Consider the following 19,454-nt stretch of genomic DNA (forward strand, 5'->3'; position numbering starts at 1 on the left):
TGGGCCAAATTTAGGACCATAATGATTTTACTATCATAATATCTGTGTCCCAATCCAGGGTCTGGATCCCTCAGAGGATGGAATCTATGCAGTCAACGAAGGCAACGCGCCAACGGGGGGTAAATTGGACGGTCTAGCATGTTTTTTTACACTTCCAACAGATCCTCAGCTCCTAACGCCTGGGTTGTGACAGTGCCCCCAAACATTAGTGCACTGTATCTGTCATATATTGTGGTAATCGTGTGTGTGTATTGTTGTTTGTTTGTTGCTGTAGGCTAGCTGTTGATTCTCTGCTGGCTGTACAACAAATTGCCCCACATGGGGGGCAACCGCCATTCTGACATCCCACCAGTCCGACATTGGCCTCTTATTGTCTAAATGGCAACACTTAATTTTCTATCAAACGTCCCTTCATTCTGACTCTTCTTGCCTCCTATGGTCGGAATGACGGTATTTTTCTTCTTCTTTTTTAACATCCTGCCTTTCCGACAATTCCTTTAATAGCGTATTTTTTCCCCCAAAAAAGATTTTGCACTGGTTGGGTTTAGGCAATGAAGAAAGGAGTTGGTTAAGTTTAGTAAAAAGAGCAGGTAGAGGCTAGACAGGCAGACACACACAACCATGTGGGTATTAGTATTGAGGGTATTAGTATTGAGTAGAAATTAGACATTTTGACAAAAAATAAGACAAATATTCTTGGAAAGATTTTGAGTTTTAGCAGAGTATGATTCATTTCTATATGGTAATACACATTGCAATCATGTTAACGATACATATTCAATTTATAGTTTTGGAGGGAAATGACAAATGAAATAGTGGAAATATCAGCTGCTTTATCTGACTGACTGCAGCTTTTTAAAAACAAAACAGCAACAAATCTCATCAACTGGAATCAGAGTCATCACCACAAAAAAAAAAGAAAAAAAAGAAGAAGCCCTGGAGGTTGTTTGACTCTAGACGACTGGGCTAATGTATTTTTCTGTGCTCAGCTCGTGTTAAGCTGTGTAAACTCAGAGCGCCACAAGACTGGAAAGAGAGGGAGGAGAAGGAAAAAGAGGGGAAAGAGTTGGGGGTGGAGGTGTGTGTGTGTGTTTCTGTGTGTGTCTGGAAGTGGAAATGGGCAGCAAGGAGGAGGAATGTGAAACATTTCTGGTGCCGGTCCAGCGGCTGTTTACACGGTAGTCAGCCCGTGACATCAGAGTCCAGACTTTATAAATGTCAGCAGGAGCAAGAATGAGCAGTTAGCAAACAGCTGCTGCGCTCCGGTCCGAGAGTCAGAGGGACACAGAGAGTCAGAGAGACAGAGATACAGAGAGTCAGAGATACAGAGAGACAGAGAGACAGAGAGACAGAGAGACAGAGATACACCAGCCTCCATGGAGCGACCGCTGAGCGACTGTGTGATCACTGTGGCTGTGCTGCTGAGCGTGGCGACACAGGTGAGGCCTCACTTCACCTCCAGAGTCAAATACTACTACTACACTGCAAAAACTCAAAATCTTTCCAAGAATATTTGTCTTATTTCTTGTAAAAATGTCTAATTTCTAGTCAAAACTAACCTCTTTCCACTTAAAATAAGACTCATCACCTAAAAATGAACTTGTTTTTAGATCATTTTCACTTGTTTCAAACTAATTTTCACTTGAAATAAGTAGAAAAATCTGCCAGTGAAAGCAAGTTGTTTTGTTCTTGTAATAAGAAAGAAAAACTTGCTCCACTATCAGATTTTTCTACTTATTTCAAGTGAAAATCTGCTTGAAAGAAGTAAAAAGTGTCTAAAAACAAGCAGATTTTTATGTGATGAGTCTTATTTTTTAGTATAATTTGATTTATTTTGACTAGAAATGACATTTTGACTAGAAATAAGACAAATATAAGATAGGTAAGATTTTGAATTTTTGCAGTGTAACTACTACTACTACTACTGCTGCTGCTGCTGCTGCTGCTGCTCACTTCCTGTTACTTCATGTCTCATGGCTCAGTTTGTTGACAAGTGTTGAAATGCTGTTTTCATTTATTTATTTATCAGTTACCAGTCTCTGTTTCCAGGATGTAGTTACCATGGTGATTTAACAGCTTCTTGTCTGTTCTCATTTTGAGATGAAAAGTTGGAGCCAGAACAGAAAAACACTGCATTTTTAGATAATTTTCACTTGTTTCAAACTAATTTTCAATTGAAATAAGTAGGAAAATCTGCCAGTGAAAACAATTTGTTTTGTGTTTGTAATAAGAAAGAAAAACTTGCTCCACTATCAGATTTTTCTACTTATTTCAAGTATAAATCTGCTTGAAAGAAGTAAAAAGTGTCTAAAAACAAGCTACTTTTCAATGTGATGAGTCTAGAATGAGATTTGTTTTGACTAGAAATGACATTTTGACTATAAATAAGACAAATATTCTTGGTAAGATTTTGAGTTTTTGCAGTGTAATGAGCTCACAGACAGGAACTGCATGGAGTTTTTATTTATTTATCTATTCATTTATCTATCTTTAGATCAGATTAGGTTAGAAAAACTTTATTGTCTCTGTCACAGAAAATCATCTTTGATGTGGCTCAAAACACATTAAAAGAAGACAAACATTCTTCAGACAGACTTTTTGTTTTTGTTTCAAAGAAGGAAACTTCTTTGAAACAAAAAAAATATTAATTGATGATCAATTAATTAGCTGTAATGAGGCGTGGAGTCGCTCCAGTGGAAGTGAAGCCAGCAGCGTTTATGTAACTCTGACTGTGCATGTTCACGTTTCTCTCCAGTGTGATCATGTCTCGCGTCGCCTCGTGCTTCACAAGTTGATGAGTAATAGTGGAAAGAAAGTGTAGTGGTGTGTGTTGGGCTGTGTGTGTGTGTGTGTGTGTGTGTGTGTGTGTGTGTGTGTGTGTGTGTGTGACCGTGCTGGACAGTGTGAGTGTGTGAAGTAGAAGTCCTGGTGGGGTTGTGCTGCTCTGGGTTTTGTGTTTCTGGCTGCACCAGACTCGTGTAATTGGAACCAGTGGTTTGGCCGACGGAGCCGGATCCAGTTCCTGAGAAGAACACAACAACATTCTCTAACTCTCTCTCACATGAATATGCAGAAATGAGATTAAAGCGATAGTTCACCCAAAATTGAAATTGCACTCATTATCTACTCTCCCTCATGTGGGGCTGGGAGAGGTTTCAGAGTCCTCCGTGGCTTCTCTGAGTTACAGGGGGTCTCGGCGTAGCAGTGCATGTCCATATGACGGTTGCAAATGGATACCAACTGTCTTCGTAACAAAAAGACACACCAAAAAACATCCAGATACCTCCATGCTGCTCGTATGTAATGTCCCTCTTGTATTGAAGCCCCGAAATGCGAAATTGTCCCGAAAAAAATTAAATAAGTCTATATTTCAAGCTTGTTTGTAGCGGAAGCTTCTCTTCCCGGTTCGTCAAATTTGGACGAACCGGGAAGAGGAGCTTCAAGAAGCTTCCACTACAAAACAAGCTTGAAATATAGACTTATTTAATTTTTTTCGGGACAATTTCGCAGGTGAGTAGATAATGAGTCAAATTTTAATTTTGGGTGAACTATCCCTTTAAGATTATATCTCTGATTGGATGCTTCCTGTCCTGGTCTCTTACAGGTGTTGTGCCAGCTGTGCGAGCGGCCGTGCCTCTGCCCCGGCCCCCCCCCTCAGTGCCCCCCAGGAGTCTCTCTGGTGCTGGACGGCTGCAGCTGCTGCTCGGTGTGTTCCCGCCAGCGGGGCGAGTCCTGCAGCGACATGTCGCCCTGCGACGCCCAGAAGGAGCTGCACTGCGACTACAGCGCCAGCTTCCCCGGAGAGCCGGGGGAGTGTGTCGGTAAGACGGTCACAGATAGCTGCCAGCCACTTTCAACCGGCCGGAGACAATAACCGGTTCTGACCCTGAGGAGTCGGTCCTCAAAGTGGGGTCCAGGTCCTTGAGACGGTTCAAGGGGGTCTCCAACTTTTTCTTGAAATTTTGCCTCTTTTTTCTAGAAGTTATTATTATTATTTAATTTTTTTCGATTATTTTATACCACTTTTATTATTAGGGCCACGGGCCAACTGCGCAAAATTTTGCATTGAAGTCAATGGGACGGGCGGAAAAAAAAGAGCAAAAAAGACCAATCATTGGAGTTTAACAAACGTCTACTGCTCAGGCATACTTTCACCTAGAGACTTCATTTAAACTTTAAACAGTAGACACAAGTCTTGTGTATTGTCGTATTACTTTTATTTTGATAGGTCATATAGTTTTTGATCAATCCCTGATCAATGACCATGATCATTTTTGGAGAAATTATGAGATTATAATGGGTGTGTATTGCACGGAATGTTCGTGTCAGAGTAGGTGACGTCATCGGTTAGAGTGGGAGAGATGCCAGAAAAACTCCAGATTTTTACTCTTTCCACACTCCTCCTGGACACAATTTACACTCTACACACATGATTTTTTCCAAATTTGTAGACAAACTTGTTCTGTTTCTCACCATGTGCTCAAAATATCAGAGAGACTTACACAATTTGAATTATCAGCCTCTGAGTGCGGCCACATCTGTCTCTGCTCCTCATTGACTCCAATACAAATATTTTCTGAGAGAAGCAGAACGGACCGATGTTTTAAAACTGCCAGCGTCGCCAAAATATTTACTGTAGAAACACCAAATCGTACCAAATCTTTCAGGAAGTCCTTAGAGCAATGTGATCTGTGTTTTGTTCTCATAGGAGTTACCGTTTTGTCACAGTAAGCCTAAATGTGGGACCAGTTCTATTCCAGGCTGCTGCTGCTGCTCTAACGACGGCGCTCTCAGCGTGATAGATTGCAGAGAAAACACTCGTGGATTGAAAAACACACTCGTCAGTAGTTTCTCAGTAGAGGCCATGCAGCTTCCCCATGAAAACTCCAACAACCACTGGCAGAGACAGCAGCTCCAGTGTCCTCACCTCTCTCTCTCTCTCTCTCTTTGATTTCCTTCCACTTCTTAGGTGATGAGTCTTATTTTAAGTGGAAAGAGTTTAGTTTTGACTAGAAATTAGACATTTTGACAAGAAATAAGACAAATATTCTTGGAAACATTTTGAGTTTTTGCAGTGTACAGGGGGTCTCGGCGTCGTCAAATTTGGACGAACTGGGAAGAGGAGCTTCGAGAAGCTTCCGCTACAAAACAAGCTTGAAATATAGACTTGTTTGTACCTATGGAGGTATATTTGGATGTGTTTTGGTGTGTCTTTTTGTTACGAAGACAGTTGATATCCATTTGCAACCGTTATATGGACATGCACTGCTACGCCGAGACCCCCTGTAACTCAGAGAAGCCACGGAGGACTCTGAAACTTCTCCCAGCCCTTAGTCCACATGAAGGGGAGGAGTGAAATTTCAATTTTGGGTGAACTATCCCTTTAAGTTTCCCACTGCAGTCGGAGTTGACCTTGACCTTGTGTGTGTTCCCTCAGCTCAGGAGGATCTGGGCTGTGAGGTGAACGGCGTCAGCTACCAGGAGGGCCAGTCCTTCCAGCCGTCCTGTGACAGCTACTGCCGTTGCCATGGCGGCGCCGTGTCCTGCGTGTCGGCCTGTCCCCTGACCGGACGCCTGCCCTCCCCCGACTGCCCCCGCCCCCAGCTGGTCCGCCTGCCGGGGCAGTGCTGCAGGGAGTGGGTCTGTGAGAACCTGGACAACACCGTCATCCAGGACGCCATCACAGGTAAATACCACAAGACATCGCCAAACAAGTTGCAAATGCATTAGTTCTGTCACAGCTAGATTATTGTTCTCCAATTTGGTCTAGTGCTTCAATGAAGGATCTGAACAAAGTACAAGTGGCACAAAATAAAGCAGCACGCTGTGTACTACAGTGCTCCTACAGAACTAATGTTGGTTGGCTAACTGTCACTCAAATAAGTTCTTACATTTTGTTGAACTTCCTTAGGAATATTATTGTAAACAAGTCTCCAAATTTTTTGTATTGTTTGTTTTCACATCAGTGGAGTCAACATAATTATCCGACAAGACATGCTATAGAAGGGAGGTTTACTTTGCCTAAAGCGAACACTAATGTGATGAAGAAATCTGTTTTGTTCAGAGCTATCTTAGAGTGGAATTCGTTGCCACGTTATATTGTGTTAAAGGGACAACGAAGTGTTTTCACACTACATTTATGAGCCTCCACGCACCGTGAAATTCTTTTACACTGCAAAAACTCAAACTCTTACCAAGAACATTGGTCTTATTTCTAGTTGCAACAAACCTCATTATACATAAAATAAGACTCATCACATAAAAAGTAACTTGTTTTTAGACACTTTTACTTCTTTCAAGCAGATTTTCACTTGAAATAAGTAGAAAAATCTGATAGTGGAGCAAGTTTTTCTTTCTTATTACAAGCACAAAAAACTTGCTTTCACTGGCAGATTTTTCTACTTATTTCAAGTGAAGATTAGTTTGAAACAAGTGAAAATGATCTAAAAACAAGTTCATTTTTAGGTTATTTTAAGTGGAAAGAGGTTCGTATTGAGTAGAAATGAGACATTTTGACAAAAAATAAGACAAATATTCTTGGAAAGATTTTGAGTTTTTGCAGTGTATGATTCATTTCTATACGGTAGCCACATTGCAATCATGTTAACGATACATATTCAATTTATATTTATAGTTTTTCAAACAACATACATACAATTTCTTATACTTGTGTTTTTCTCAATTAATAAATTGATTAATTTATTATTCATTTAAAATTCTATCATCTATTTTCCTGTTTTAGGAAAGAGGTCTCAGACTTTTGAACCATAATTTATACATAAACAGGATATAATAATGATCTGCAATATAAACTTCATATTTCATTGGCTAGACATATGTTCCAATGTACAATAGGTTTCAAATATGTTTTTATTTTGTTCATGAATATATGTAAGAAAGACTTTAAATGAAGAGTTTGTGAATTAAAGAGACACAAATTCAGCTCAGATCCCAAACTGTTGAACTTCTCCTTTAGGTTTGATCCTCATATTTATGACATATTTTCCAGATGTGTCTCCACATCTTGGTTTGTTTCTCGCTGACGATCGACGGCCCGGCCCCTCCTCTGTCACTGGTGGTCATGTCTGGAAGTTTTTACTGGAGCGTTTTTTATGCATTAAACTGGGGTGTGGTCTGGGGCAAAAGGAAAAACTCCCAGAGTCCAAATATAACCCAGATTTCTTTGGCCAAGTCAAAACATTTTTTCTTTTTCACCCGTCACCAAGTTTCCTAGTTTCATAACAACAAACCAACCGCAGCTGTGTGACAATTAAACATATGAAGCCATGTTGAGATTACATTACTCCATTAAAAGGGGTGTGTGTGTGAGAGAGGGAGGGGTGTGTGTGTTGGGGAAATGAAGCCACTCTAAAAACATCTGGAATTCCAAACAGTGTCTGAGTCAAACTACATTATGAGAACAGCAAAGGAACATTTTGTTCTTGAATACAAATGCTGCCATGTCATGCCTGAAAAGCAGCTGATTGTTATGACTTTTACGTGTTGGCTTTGGCTGCAGAAAAAATTTGTTTTGGATTTTTGTATGAACAAAAATTCAAAGCTTTGGACTTGAATGGAGATTTTTGTAAAGCAAAAAAAAAAGAACAATGGGACGAGACGATAAAGTTACTGGAAATGATTCACCGGGGTAAAGAAGTTCAGTCAGCATCTCCTTCAGCCTGGTCACAGTCATTCGGTTTCATTATCAGTGGAGCTGTGACTCAGCCGGAGACACCGACGCTTCATAATCCAGTTCCAGTCAGATCTGACTCTCTGACCTCTCATTTCCATTATGAATACTTGTCTAGAAGTCTGAATAGAAACCATATTCAATTAAAGAACCTCCTTCAAACTTCTAAACCTGCCTTCCCATCATCTCATCATCATCAAAGTTATCCAGTGACGGCTCCTCCGCAACAGGAAGTTCAACTTTAACTTTATTTACATCACAAGAGGCCATTAGTTTTGCAGACAACAGACACATTAGATAACAAGTATAGAGATGGTCGTGAGTCCGTCATACGAGGAGACGATGAGTGACAATGAAGTGTTGACTCGATCACCTGAGGGTCTGGGGGGGGGGGGTCGTAGCTGATTCATAACATAGGAATCATTACACATCTTGTATGGCAAGTGGATTTAACATTTAAAAGCTAAGTTTGACTCTCCGGAATTAACATTGTAGATATCAACAACGTCTTTCTGACTGGTCGTAACTACATTTTGAATAGTTGGACTTTTTATTCAAGATATCTGTAATTCAGTTTTGCCTCTTGTCAAAAAGAACATTTCAGATATCTGCAACTATGTTCTTCCTTTAGGACAGATGACGTCACTGTAACCATTCATGTGTATGGGGTTTGTCATTACAGATATCTACAATTCAGTTGCAGATATCCACTATGTGAATTACAGATATCTGTAACTGAATTACGACTAGTACTAATTCCAGTTACAGATATCTACAACGTCATTTTGACTAGTCAAAACTTAATTACAGATATCCGAAAAGGGACATGTAGATATCTTTAATTGAGGTGAATTAAAGATATCTTGAACTGGAATTATGACTAGTCAGAATGAAATTGTAGATACCTCAAACTGGAATTAGTACTAGTCGTAATTCAGTTACAGATATCTGTAATTCACATAGCGGATATCTGCAACTGAATTGTAGATATCTGTAATGACAAACCCCATACACATGAATGGTTACAGTGACGTCATTTGTCCTAGGAAGAACGTAGTTGTGGATCTGAAATGACAGTTGTGGATATGAAGAACGTAGTTGCAGATATCTGAAATGTTCTTTTTGACTAGAGGCAAAACTGAATTACAGATATCTACAACACATATCCAATCTGGCTTTTAAATGTTAAAATGGCTTGCCATACATCTTGTGGAAATTTTCTGTCACTTGCTGTTGGTGAATAATAGAGACTTACAAAGGAGTATTAGCCAGGCCAAAAAAAGAAAAAAAAATCCAGCTCAAGAAAAAAGAAGGATCCACATGGGAATGTTTTTTCTTTTTTTTTTCTTTGCCTGGCCTTTTTTTTGCCTAACTTTTTTTTTTGTAACTGTTTTTTTTTTCTTGTGCTGGATTTTTCTTTTTTTTGCCTGTTTTTTTTTTTTCTTTGCCTGGCCCTAATACTCCTTTGCAGAGACTTCTGCCGGATGACAAGTTTTTATTTCCTTGCAAGGAAAGATCAGTGATGGTAAAGGAAAGACCCAAACATTTATATCCGAGCAACGTCTCTAGAGAGTTTCACACATGTCGTCTGTTGCAGGGAGCGGCACCCGGCCCGAGGGTGTGTTTCACACTTGGAATATCCTGCAGGGTTTTATATCTAGATGAAAAGTTACGAGGTCTAAACATCACATTCATAAATGATTAAAACAACAAAAAAGGGAGACCTGGGGCCAGATTCACAAAACCTTCTTAAGAAAAAAAGTGTCATTTTTTTTCTTAACTTCAGTCTTAAGAAAAAAGAGAAGTCATATTCTCCAAAAAAGTTCTTAAGTATTTTCTCAACTTTCTTCTTAAGTTTCTTCTTAAGAAAAAACGTAAGAATAAATGGTATTCTTGAAATCAAAGTTCTTAAATTTGTTCTTTACTTTTTTCTTAAGACAACCTTGACCTGTCTTAAAATGGCACGTGCAATGCAATGCAGTGACAAATTTTAAGAAGTTCTTAAGTAGGAAAAATAAGAAATTCGTAAGAAATTACTGTTCTTAATCTTAAGAAAGTATTGAGGAATTGCACTTAAGAACTTTCTTATGGACTTCTTAATTTTAGATCTTAAGACGTTTCTTAATCCGGCCCCGATATCTTGGTGGAGAAGCAAAAAGATTGAAATTACTGCTCGGTGTTTATTTGGTTTATTTGGTTTCCCAGCAGCCATGAGGCCCGACAACCGGCTGTGGCCGTCGCTCCCGAGGCTCCGCCCCCTGAACCAACCGGCCCCGCCCCCCCCGCCCCCCCCTCCCTGTGTGGAGCAGAGCAGCCAATGGAGCGCCTGCTCCCAGAGCTGCGGCGCCGGCGTCTCCACGCGCGTCTCCAACCAGAATCCGGCCTGCAAGCTGCAGATGGAGACAAGACTCTGTAAAGTCCGACCCTGCAGCGCAGTTCAGCCGCCGCCGCCGCCTCGCAGGAAACACACGGTGAGCTCCGCAACAGGACACAACACAACACAACACAACACAACACAACACAACACAATACAACACAATACAACACACCACGCCTAGAGCGCTGTAAAAGAGAGTAAGGACACCACCATTGACTCCCGTGGTAAGGGTTTAAGGGTTTAAGGGTTTAAGGGTTTTGCGCCCCTAGTGGCAGGATATGGGTGTTGCAAAAGCGCCCAGAAAACCCATTCACTCCAATGTATGTGTGTTGCCCAGTTGCTTGTAAACTGATGAAAACGGCCGTGTTTTTGTTTTTAGGTGTCTTGGTCATATCAGATTATACTTATAATTAGTTTATTACAAAATGTAGATTGAAACATTAATGTAGACAACTGTTTTTTTGTTTATTTACTCACCTATGTGTTAATGTTTATCTGTAAAGGATCCTCAATGATGCTATTAATGTGGGTGATCTATAAATGTCCTTAAATTATTGAAAACACCACACTGCTCATTCACCAACAATGCAGAGATGTCAGTTCTTTTGCAAAACCCATATTCCTCCACCAGGAGGCGCTGCCATTGGACCAATGCTGTCATTACTCCCTTTTCCACTGCTCTAACCACGCCACACTGCCTACCAGATATAAAGATATGAAATAAGATTCTGTGACTGTTGCACAACCAAATCTAAATAAAATCTACAACACCAAATCAAAACAGGACAGAACCAAGACAGACTTTTATTGTGAAGTTCATGCTTAGAATTAAAAAAAATAAGAGCCGTAGGAATTATTGGACCTCATGATTTATTGTTTATTAGCCTTCACCAGTATTTCTCTGACATTACATATGTTGACCAACTTTAACCGTATCTTCATGGTCTTGGTGCCACGTGGTCTCTCTCTAGTCGCCATCACCACATTACACGCTGGACACAAAGCAGTAACACAGTCTGGAGGTTTCCTGCTTTAACTGGCTGCAGCGTTGTGGCTGAAATGTGGTTATATAACTAATATCATTTTCTCAGTGAAGCACTGATCTGCTGGTTTGTAGGTCAAGAGACCAGATTAAAACCGGTTGAGACGAGGCGTTTGTGTTGGATCTAGATCACATTTGACTTTCTGACTGTATTTCAGGTATTTTGATCTGGTAGGACCTTGACAATGATCTAATGCAGTGGTTCCCAAACTCCTGCATACTTTCCTTGTCTTTAAAAGGGTCTGCAGTTATATTGTGTTTCACTCTGTCAAACAGAGTTCATTTGCGCACAAAAAGCCATGAAAGTACAGAAACACTTATGTTTTGCTGTTGTCCAACAAGTTCAATCAGAGGTTCAACTTCTTTATCGTGGTTTCAACTTTAAGGTTGTGTTTTTTTTGTGTGTAAACCCCTTAAGTCTCTTTGTATACCTCAGTTTGGGAATCCCTGATCTAATGCATTCAGGCATGTTTTTATCTTAAATATTTCTTAGTTTCTTCTATTAATTTCTTACCCCTTTCTTTAATGTAAGTAAGAATTTAATTGCATGTTTTTTTAAAGGGATGGTTCAACATTTTGGCTAATTAGCCCATTGCCATAATCCCTATAGCAGTAGGGTCGTTACCTTTAATTGTCGGTGCAAGCTATTTTTAGAACGGTGGAGCAGAGCCGTGAGCTGCTCAGAGCTACGCTACGGAGGCTCATTAAGGGATTTCTTGGTTTCCCTCATCAAACTCATCAAATACACAATCCAACAACTCCACAACGCTCTGGTGGACAAGTTGTGACCTGCACATTCACCACATTATGGATTCACAACATTACGAAATTGAGCCGTTTTCGAGGTAAATACAGGGTAAATTCAGAGACTGCTTGATGAAAAACTGTCCCTGAAGGCAACGTGCATCAGCGGTTTTGCATGAATTCCCTCTAAAACAACTCTGTCTGGTAACAAACCTACTGCTATGACTATAGGGAAAATGGCAATGGGCCAATTTGACAAAATGTTGAAGTTTAACTTTGATCCCTTTAAGCTGTGTACAGTATATGACAATAAACATCTTGACTCTGTTATATATTATCTCCTCTGACTGTGTGTGTGTGTGTGTTGCAGTGGCCCCAGCAGCAGGGCCGCTGTAAGGCCAGCTCCTCGTCCCCGGGGCCGGTCCGGCTGCTGCACCACGGCTGCTACAGCACGCGTCCCTACCGGCTGCGGTACTGCGGTCAGTGCAGCGACTCCCGCTGCTGCACGCCGTACCACACCACCACGGCCGACGTGACCTTCCGCTGCTCCTCCGGCCGGCTGCTGCAGCGAGCCGTCATGATGATCCACTCCTGCGTCTGTCACAACAACTGCCCCTACTCCCCGTACAGAAACCCCGCCTTCTGGGCCTACAGGCCCTGAGGGGGGGCAGTCGGACTGATCCATCATCAGGTGGATCCACATGGGCATCTTCAGTAACACTTCACTTGAATAGGTATTCATAAGATTGACATAACACTGTCATAAACATCAATGAATACTTCTGACAGCTGTGGTTAAGTGTCATTCGGTAAGTTATGTCACTTTTGATGCAAAGTTGACATTGTTTGAGATGTTTTTGTTATGAGAACTTGACATAATTTTTAAAGTTTGTCCATTAGGTCTGCTATGACAGTTTAAATTGTCTTTATGTCAAGTTGTCAGAACAAAAACATCTCAAACAATGTCAACTTTGCATCAAAAGTGACATAACTTACTGAATGACACTTAACCACAGCTGTCATAAGTATTCATTGATGTGTATGACAGTGTTATGTCAGTCTTATGAATATCTATTCAAGTAAAGTGTTACCGCATCTTCTAATCAATGGACCTTTGAGGGAGAAATTGATCTTTTTGGATATAAACTGTGACTGAGGTGGGATGAATGTTGATCTGGACGTCGGCCAAATCAAGCATGTAAACACATCTACGGCCCTTTTCCATTACACAGTTACAGCTCCACTCGACTCCACTCGGTTTCGGTCATTTTCCATCTTTCACCAGCTCCAAACTCACTCGTCTGCATCTCCTCGATGGACTACGGTGTAGTTTTCCGCATTAGAATAACAACAGTTGCAGAACAGATTGATTGATTCTTGTGTCAGTTGTGTAGTGGGAACTTTCTAAAACTGAGTACTCGCAAACAAGATGAACGTCTTGCCAGTTTATTCACTTGCAAGTGGGCGTTCCCAAACAGCAACAGTTACGTCACCAGTTGGAAAGATGCGCACTGTCTCTGACAAAGAACTTGCTTATGGTACCAGACTACGGCACCGTGCTGAGAGTAACAAAAACAGCCACGGGGGGTCGTAAAGTGTCAAAACACTAAACATACTGTACATTTCAAGGTTTTACCATACATAGAATGTACAGGGAAGACGCTAAAACAGAGTACAGACCATATAGGAAAACCTCCGAGAGTGTGTTTTCCCAATACAGTTGTCATGAGTCTTCCATTGACGACACTCTCCGGCCAATCAGTGGCCAGCAGCTGGTTGACGTGATGTTTTCGTATCGGTTCGACTCGCTTGGAACCTCGGTACCAAATAAAGTAGCAGGTAGCAGGTAGCAGGTAGGCTACTGCCTCTAGTGGAAAAGCAAAGAAACTGAATGGAGTCGAGCCAGGTAGCGCTGGTGGAAAAGGGCCATTACTGAGAATACGTAGCACTTTTTAGAAACAGAAGTCCGTAGTGCTTTACAGGGAGAAACAGAGAAACAAGAGTTAAAGACTCTTGTTAAAGATGTGCACTGATTTAGTTTCTCTGAGACTTTTCCCTCCCAGATATTAAAGAGCACGACGACTCCTTCAAGAGATTGTGTCTCTTAGGTCACAGGAAGAGACAGGAAGCCAGTAGTGAAAACCTGCAGTATAGAACTAGTTTATTCTGTGACGTTGGTTCTTTTTATATTCAACATTTTAATAGAAGTTGGAGTCTGATTTCTCCAATGTTCCTCAACTGGAAACAATCAGGACTGAACCAGTCAAGTTGATGGTTTGACACCAAATAATACAAAATATTTTCTTTCTTTACTCTGGTTTAGTCTGAGTCATCTTGGAAAAAAAACAGAACTTCTTTGAATTCCAATAGTTTTTCCACCAAAAAAAAATCCCAAAGTATGAATTAAGGACAATTGACCATGATGTTAATTTGGTCATAAAGATAAAAGGACTCGTTTGTTTGACAGATCTGTGTTTGTATGTTTTCTGACTGGAGTGAGGCATCCTTCACTTTGTGTAGTTTTGTTTCTGTGTTTTGTAGTCATTGCACTTATTTCTCCATCTTCTGTTTGCTGTAAATAATTCTGGACAGATGTGTCTTATGTATAGTGAAAAATGTCAATATTTAACATGTGTCCTGCAGCTGTACTCCTGATAATGTTTGTGTTTGTGATTTTATATTTTTTCATGTCATTACAGTACTCACAGATTTTATAAATGCTGGTCAATGCTGTAGCTTTTTATGACTTTTGAAACCTTTCACATCCTCCTTCTCCTCCACCGCGGTAATGATGCAGAGATCCAGATCCAGGGTCGTTATGTTTTAGATCATTCTGTCAGTCTCTGTCAGATTTTGAAAACATTATTGTCATGGTGACCTCATAAAAAACCTCAAGTTTTGGCCTCATGAACACAATATACTGGGAACTCCTGAAGGAAATCCCTTTGAATTTGGACACAGAGACCTCGTAAAACAAATATCTAATAGAACAAAATGATGATGTGTTTTATATCCAGATGGTAAATGGTAAACTTCATCATCATATTACAGTATTTGTGGATATTAATATTCAAAACTAGCTCAGGAAGATGATTTATTTCCCATAATCACACAGATATACTGTTTGTCTAGTGAACATTTTACAACTCATTTAAAAATCCAACATCAACAGCATCAAAGTTGTTTCATTTCTTCTTTCTGAGGGGAACTTGATCTTCATCGTCATCGTCAACATCAAACTATGAGCCAGAAATAGTCTACACTCAGATGTCATTCTGTACATAGATTTATTCTTAGATTCACTCTTTTTCCTGTGAAAACCACATCTGCCAACCTGTTGAGGCAGCTTGAGGCTGGGCCACAAAAACAAACAGATTCATAACTGCCTTCATTAATGCTGCTGTACACTTAACTGCCAATTTAGTAGGACAACTGAATTTAGTCTAATAATCCAACAAACCTGCAATAAAACATCCTTCATGACAGTTTTGTCAGTTTGTGTTTTTTTTGTGATGAACTGGTTTATTTAGGGGTTAATTCAGCTGCAGCGTGTGTTTAACAACCAAACAAGTTTACTTCCTTATTTGTGTTTTACCTCAGAATGTGGTAAACCTTGACTGACGTAAACTAATGACTAGCTAACATTAGGTAATACCACTCACTACTGTAATAACTTACACATCAGCGTCATTGTCACTGTGCAATTTTATCTTTAACTCATCTAAATAACTTATATAAAATAGGTTTATTAATAATATTATTGACTGTTTGGTAACACTTTACAATAAGGGTCCCTTAATTAACGCTAGTTAGTACATTATTAAGCATTAATTAACTGTTTACAGATATATTAACAATCATTATTATGTGTTACTTAGGATTAGGAAACACATTAATTAATGCAGCCTGTTAGTAAGCAGTTAATTAATGTTTACTACTCAAAGTTAGTTAATGAATTTAAAAGTTGAATAATGTAATTAGTTATCATTATGTATGCATTACTCAGCATTAATTAACACATATATCAATGCTTAACTAACGTTAATTAAGGGACCCTTATTGTAAAGTGTTACCAACTGTTTTACATACATAGAATGAACATAAGATTTGAAGCATATTCTGCTGATCTAGAGTCAAACTTATTTCAGTTTCCATATTCACAGGCCTGTTGTCTGTTGTTGTCGTCATCACTAAAGTTCAAACAAACCTGTAGATTCACTTTAGATTTTACATATTATCCATAATCTAACCAGCCGGCTTGTTGCGGTGCTTTTGCACGTCCCTTGATTTTCCTCCTGTTCCTAGATCTGTTTGTTTGTTTCCATCCCTGGTACCTTCCCACCTCCCTACACACCTGGTTCATCATTTCCCTCACTTCCCTTAAACTGGTCTTGTTTCATGTCTAAATGTGTCTCCTTTTTCTTGCTCTACCTGCTGTCTGTTACCAGCCTGTCTCATGCTTCTAACATCAGCCCAGATAACCAATGTCATTTCCTGGGTTTTTGCAAAGGGGCCAAAAACTCAAATGTCGCATGTGGAGGCTGTGGTATAAAAGAGGAAGTCACTTACACATCTTGTATCTTTCTGTATCTTAGCTACACACAATCTGCATTCTTGTTTGAGGAAGGAACTGCTCTGACAGCCGTCCACAAGATGAAGAATAACACATCGTGTTCTGGTGTCAGCTTTGACTTTACGGCCAAATTCCTTCCTCCTGTTTTGATCTTAGTGTTCATCGTTGGTCTGGTGGCTAATGGATGGGGACTGAAGTCTTTGTTGCAGAACTGGAAGAAGCTGGGGATCGTCAACGTGTTTGTTCTCAACCTTGGACTTGCAGATATTTTGTACCTGCTCACACTCCCGTTCCTGGTGGTGTACTACTTGAAGAACAGTACGTGGATCTTTGGAGATGTATTCTGCAAGATAACAAGATTCTGCTTCAACCTGAATTTATATGGCACCATTGGATTCCTCACTTGTATAAGTGTGTACAGGTACCTGGCTATTGTCCATCCAATGAGAGTGATGGGAAGAATCACTGTCACTCACTCTGTGGTTATCTCCATGGTGGTTTGGCTGTCGGTGGCTGTTCAGAGTCTTCCAGACATGTTCTACACCAAGACATTTAAAGACAAGCCTGAGAAATGCTACGAGACCACCAGTAAAAAGTATGTTGAGGATTACCTGAAATACAGCCTTGGATGGACAGTGACTGGGTTTTGTATCCCGTTGCTCATCACTCTGGGCTGCTACGGACATGTGATTGTAGTTCTCTGCTCCAAAACCACCACTGACAAGGTACTGACACAGAAATGCTTGAAGCTGTTGTTGATCTTGATTCTTCTCTTCTCTGTCTGTTACATCCCCTTTCATGTGTTAAAGAACCTGAATCTCTGGTCCAGAGTTCTGGACAAACAGAAGATATGCCATGAATGGGCCGATGGAGTTTACATAGCTCATCAGATAAGTCGTGGCCTTGTGTGTCTGAACAGTGCTCTCAACCCTCTGGTTTACCTCCATGGGAATAATCATATTCTCGCTCAGCTCAGACAGCTGCTGCAACGAGCTCGTCAAGCTGTCACACAGATGTCCTTCACCTCAAGTCATGTTCCCCCGCTGTAAATGGTCTTTTAATTACAATGAAATTGAATTGCATCATATTGTATTGTATTGTATTGTGCTCTATTACCTAACCTGATATAATACGATAAAAAAAACAAAAAAACAAGAATGACTTTGTGTAGGTTTGTTCTTACTGTATGGTTGCAGATTACTGTAAGACCACATACTGTGACTGTGGTGGGGCCTGTGGACCGTTACAGCAGGAAGGAGATCTAAACAGAGACAAGCATAGAGGCTACCCCACAGGAAGTGTAGGAAGTGCATTCACACCTTTGCAGCGATGATCATGTATCTCTTTTGTGTTTAGAGGTTTAATTATGTCTGCAAAGTGCAGCTGCCCAGGACTGTTAAAGATCTGTGACTGACACAAAAATTTGCTCAGCTACTAAGTCAGTAGTTTAGAATAAACAGAATGTTTCAAGATAAGAACAAAATGGTAAAATAAAATAAAATAAAATGAAATAAATAGACAGTCAAAACTGCCAGCTAAATTACAGATTGTTTGGTCAGGTAAAACAAGTTAGTTTTTTTAAAATTTGATAACTAAATCTATCAGTGAAATATTCACAACTAAATAAAAAACTACTAGAGAGATTTTGTCCCGAGGTCCCAATTTAACAGAAGTTAACGTATATATATAGGGTCAAAAGGCGACACTTTTCATGTAGGCCTATGTATTTTGTACACGTTCAATTTCTTGTATTAACACAATTGAAAAACTGGGTGAACATATAGGTGATATAGGTGAACATATATGTGCACATATAGGTGAACATATAGGTGATTATATAGGTGCACATATACTGTAGGTGACCATATAGGTGAACATATATGTGCAGATATAGGTGAACATATAAGTGATTATATAGGTGCACATAATCGTTGGTACTTCTTGAAATGTTTTGGTACTTCTTGATGATACTTTCCACCATTGACACTGACACGCTCTTGTACCTTTTCCTTCTTTTTTGGCATTTCCAATGTGTCCTCACTGAGCTCTCTGGTCTTTGCCATAGCAAGTCTTGCGTTGACATGAAAATGACTGAAATATCCCAAGCAAGTCAACTTTTACAGTCAGAAAACTGGTCAAAAAAACTCCCAGAAATATTGAAAATAATTGTAAACACTTTAGACCCTTAAACGGTTTGTTCGAACATCCTATCACTGACAATCCATCTGCAAAAGAAAAACAATTCTATATCGTCAATCTTATTATAAGCTACATTTAGCCAAATGGCATATGTTACACAAATCAAAAACCAAAAACCACTCTTTCTCATCTTTGAAAATGAAGTCAAACAATATTAAAACTATTAAAAAAATCTATCAATATGAAAACTATCAAGACTTTGAATTTATGTAGGCTGCTCTTTACAACGTTTTTGTATGAAAGCTTGTAGGACTCCCTGGCGGCGCTGTTGCATTGATTTACATTGCAATATACGGACTCAATAAAGCTTTTGAAAAAAAAAGACAGACCGCGCACAGGTAAAATGGCGGACACAGGGTGGCGGTAATGCACCTGTTGCCGCCCGCCAAAAAAAACAACAAAAAGGAGGAGGAGAAGAAGGTAAAATAGCACAGGGACAGGTAGCTGCCTCCATGTGATGGTGGTTATCTTGCACATTCATCCACTAAAGACAGGATGATAATGGAAAAAAAGAAAGAAAAGAAGAGAGTCCTCAGATAAAGACCGAGATGAGACCGGAGGAAGGTGGACTGACTGGCCGTGAGGAGCTCCAGCTTGTGGAGCTTCTAAACACCGAGAGGTTTCCAGAGCTTCTGCCCGGACGGAGCGGACTACAGGCGGCCCAGGAGCTCCAGTCTGACCCCCCAGCCTCCCTCAGCCTCCCTCTCCTCTCTCAGTAAGTTATTACATAGAAATACACCGTGTAACATGTCGTAACGTTAGCCAACAGCTGCTAGCCCTGCAGCTAATGTTGCTATGGTTACTGGCTAACTGTTATGGTTAGCACATC

General features: G+C 40.2%; 2 protein-coding genes across 2 annotated transcripts; both read left to right on the top strand.

The window, feature by feature from the left end:
* Positions 1-950: 950 nt before the first annotated feature.
* On the top strand, positions 951-12,685 carry ccn5 (cellular communication network factor 5). The gene is made up of 5 exons (XM_085782960.1): positions 951-1,439; positions 3,605-3,821; positions 5,438-5,686; positions 9,899-10,161; positions 12,224-12,685. Exons 1-5 carry the CDS (start codon positions 1,377-1,379, stop codon positions 12,512-12,514), a joined length of 1,083 nt encoding a protein of 360 aa, XP_085639086.1. The 5' UTR covers positions 951-1,376; the 3' UTR covers positions 12,515-12,685.
* Positions 12,686-16,449: 3,764 nt separating this feature from the next.
* Positions 16,450-17,524, top strand: LOC146985212 (P2Y purinoceptor 1-like). Its single transcript, XM_085782961.1, has one exon. The coding sequence runs from the start codon at positions 16,507-16,509 to the stop codon at positions 17,473-17,475; it is 969 nt and encodes a 322-aa protein (XP_085639087.1). The 5' UTR covers positions 16,450-16,506; the 3' UTR covers positions 17,476-17,524.
* The last annotated feature ends 1,930 nt before the right edge of the window (positions 17,525-19,454 follow it).

This window comes from Trachurus japonicus, chromosome 7, assembly GCF_045865225.1.
Source record: "Trachurus japonicus isolate A0001 chromosome 7, Traja_1.0".
NCBI classification, from domain to species: domain Eukaryota; kingdom Metazoa; phylum Chordata; class Actinopteri; order Carangiformes; family Carangidae; genus Trachurus; species Trachurus japonicus.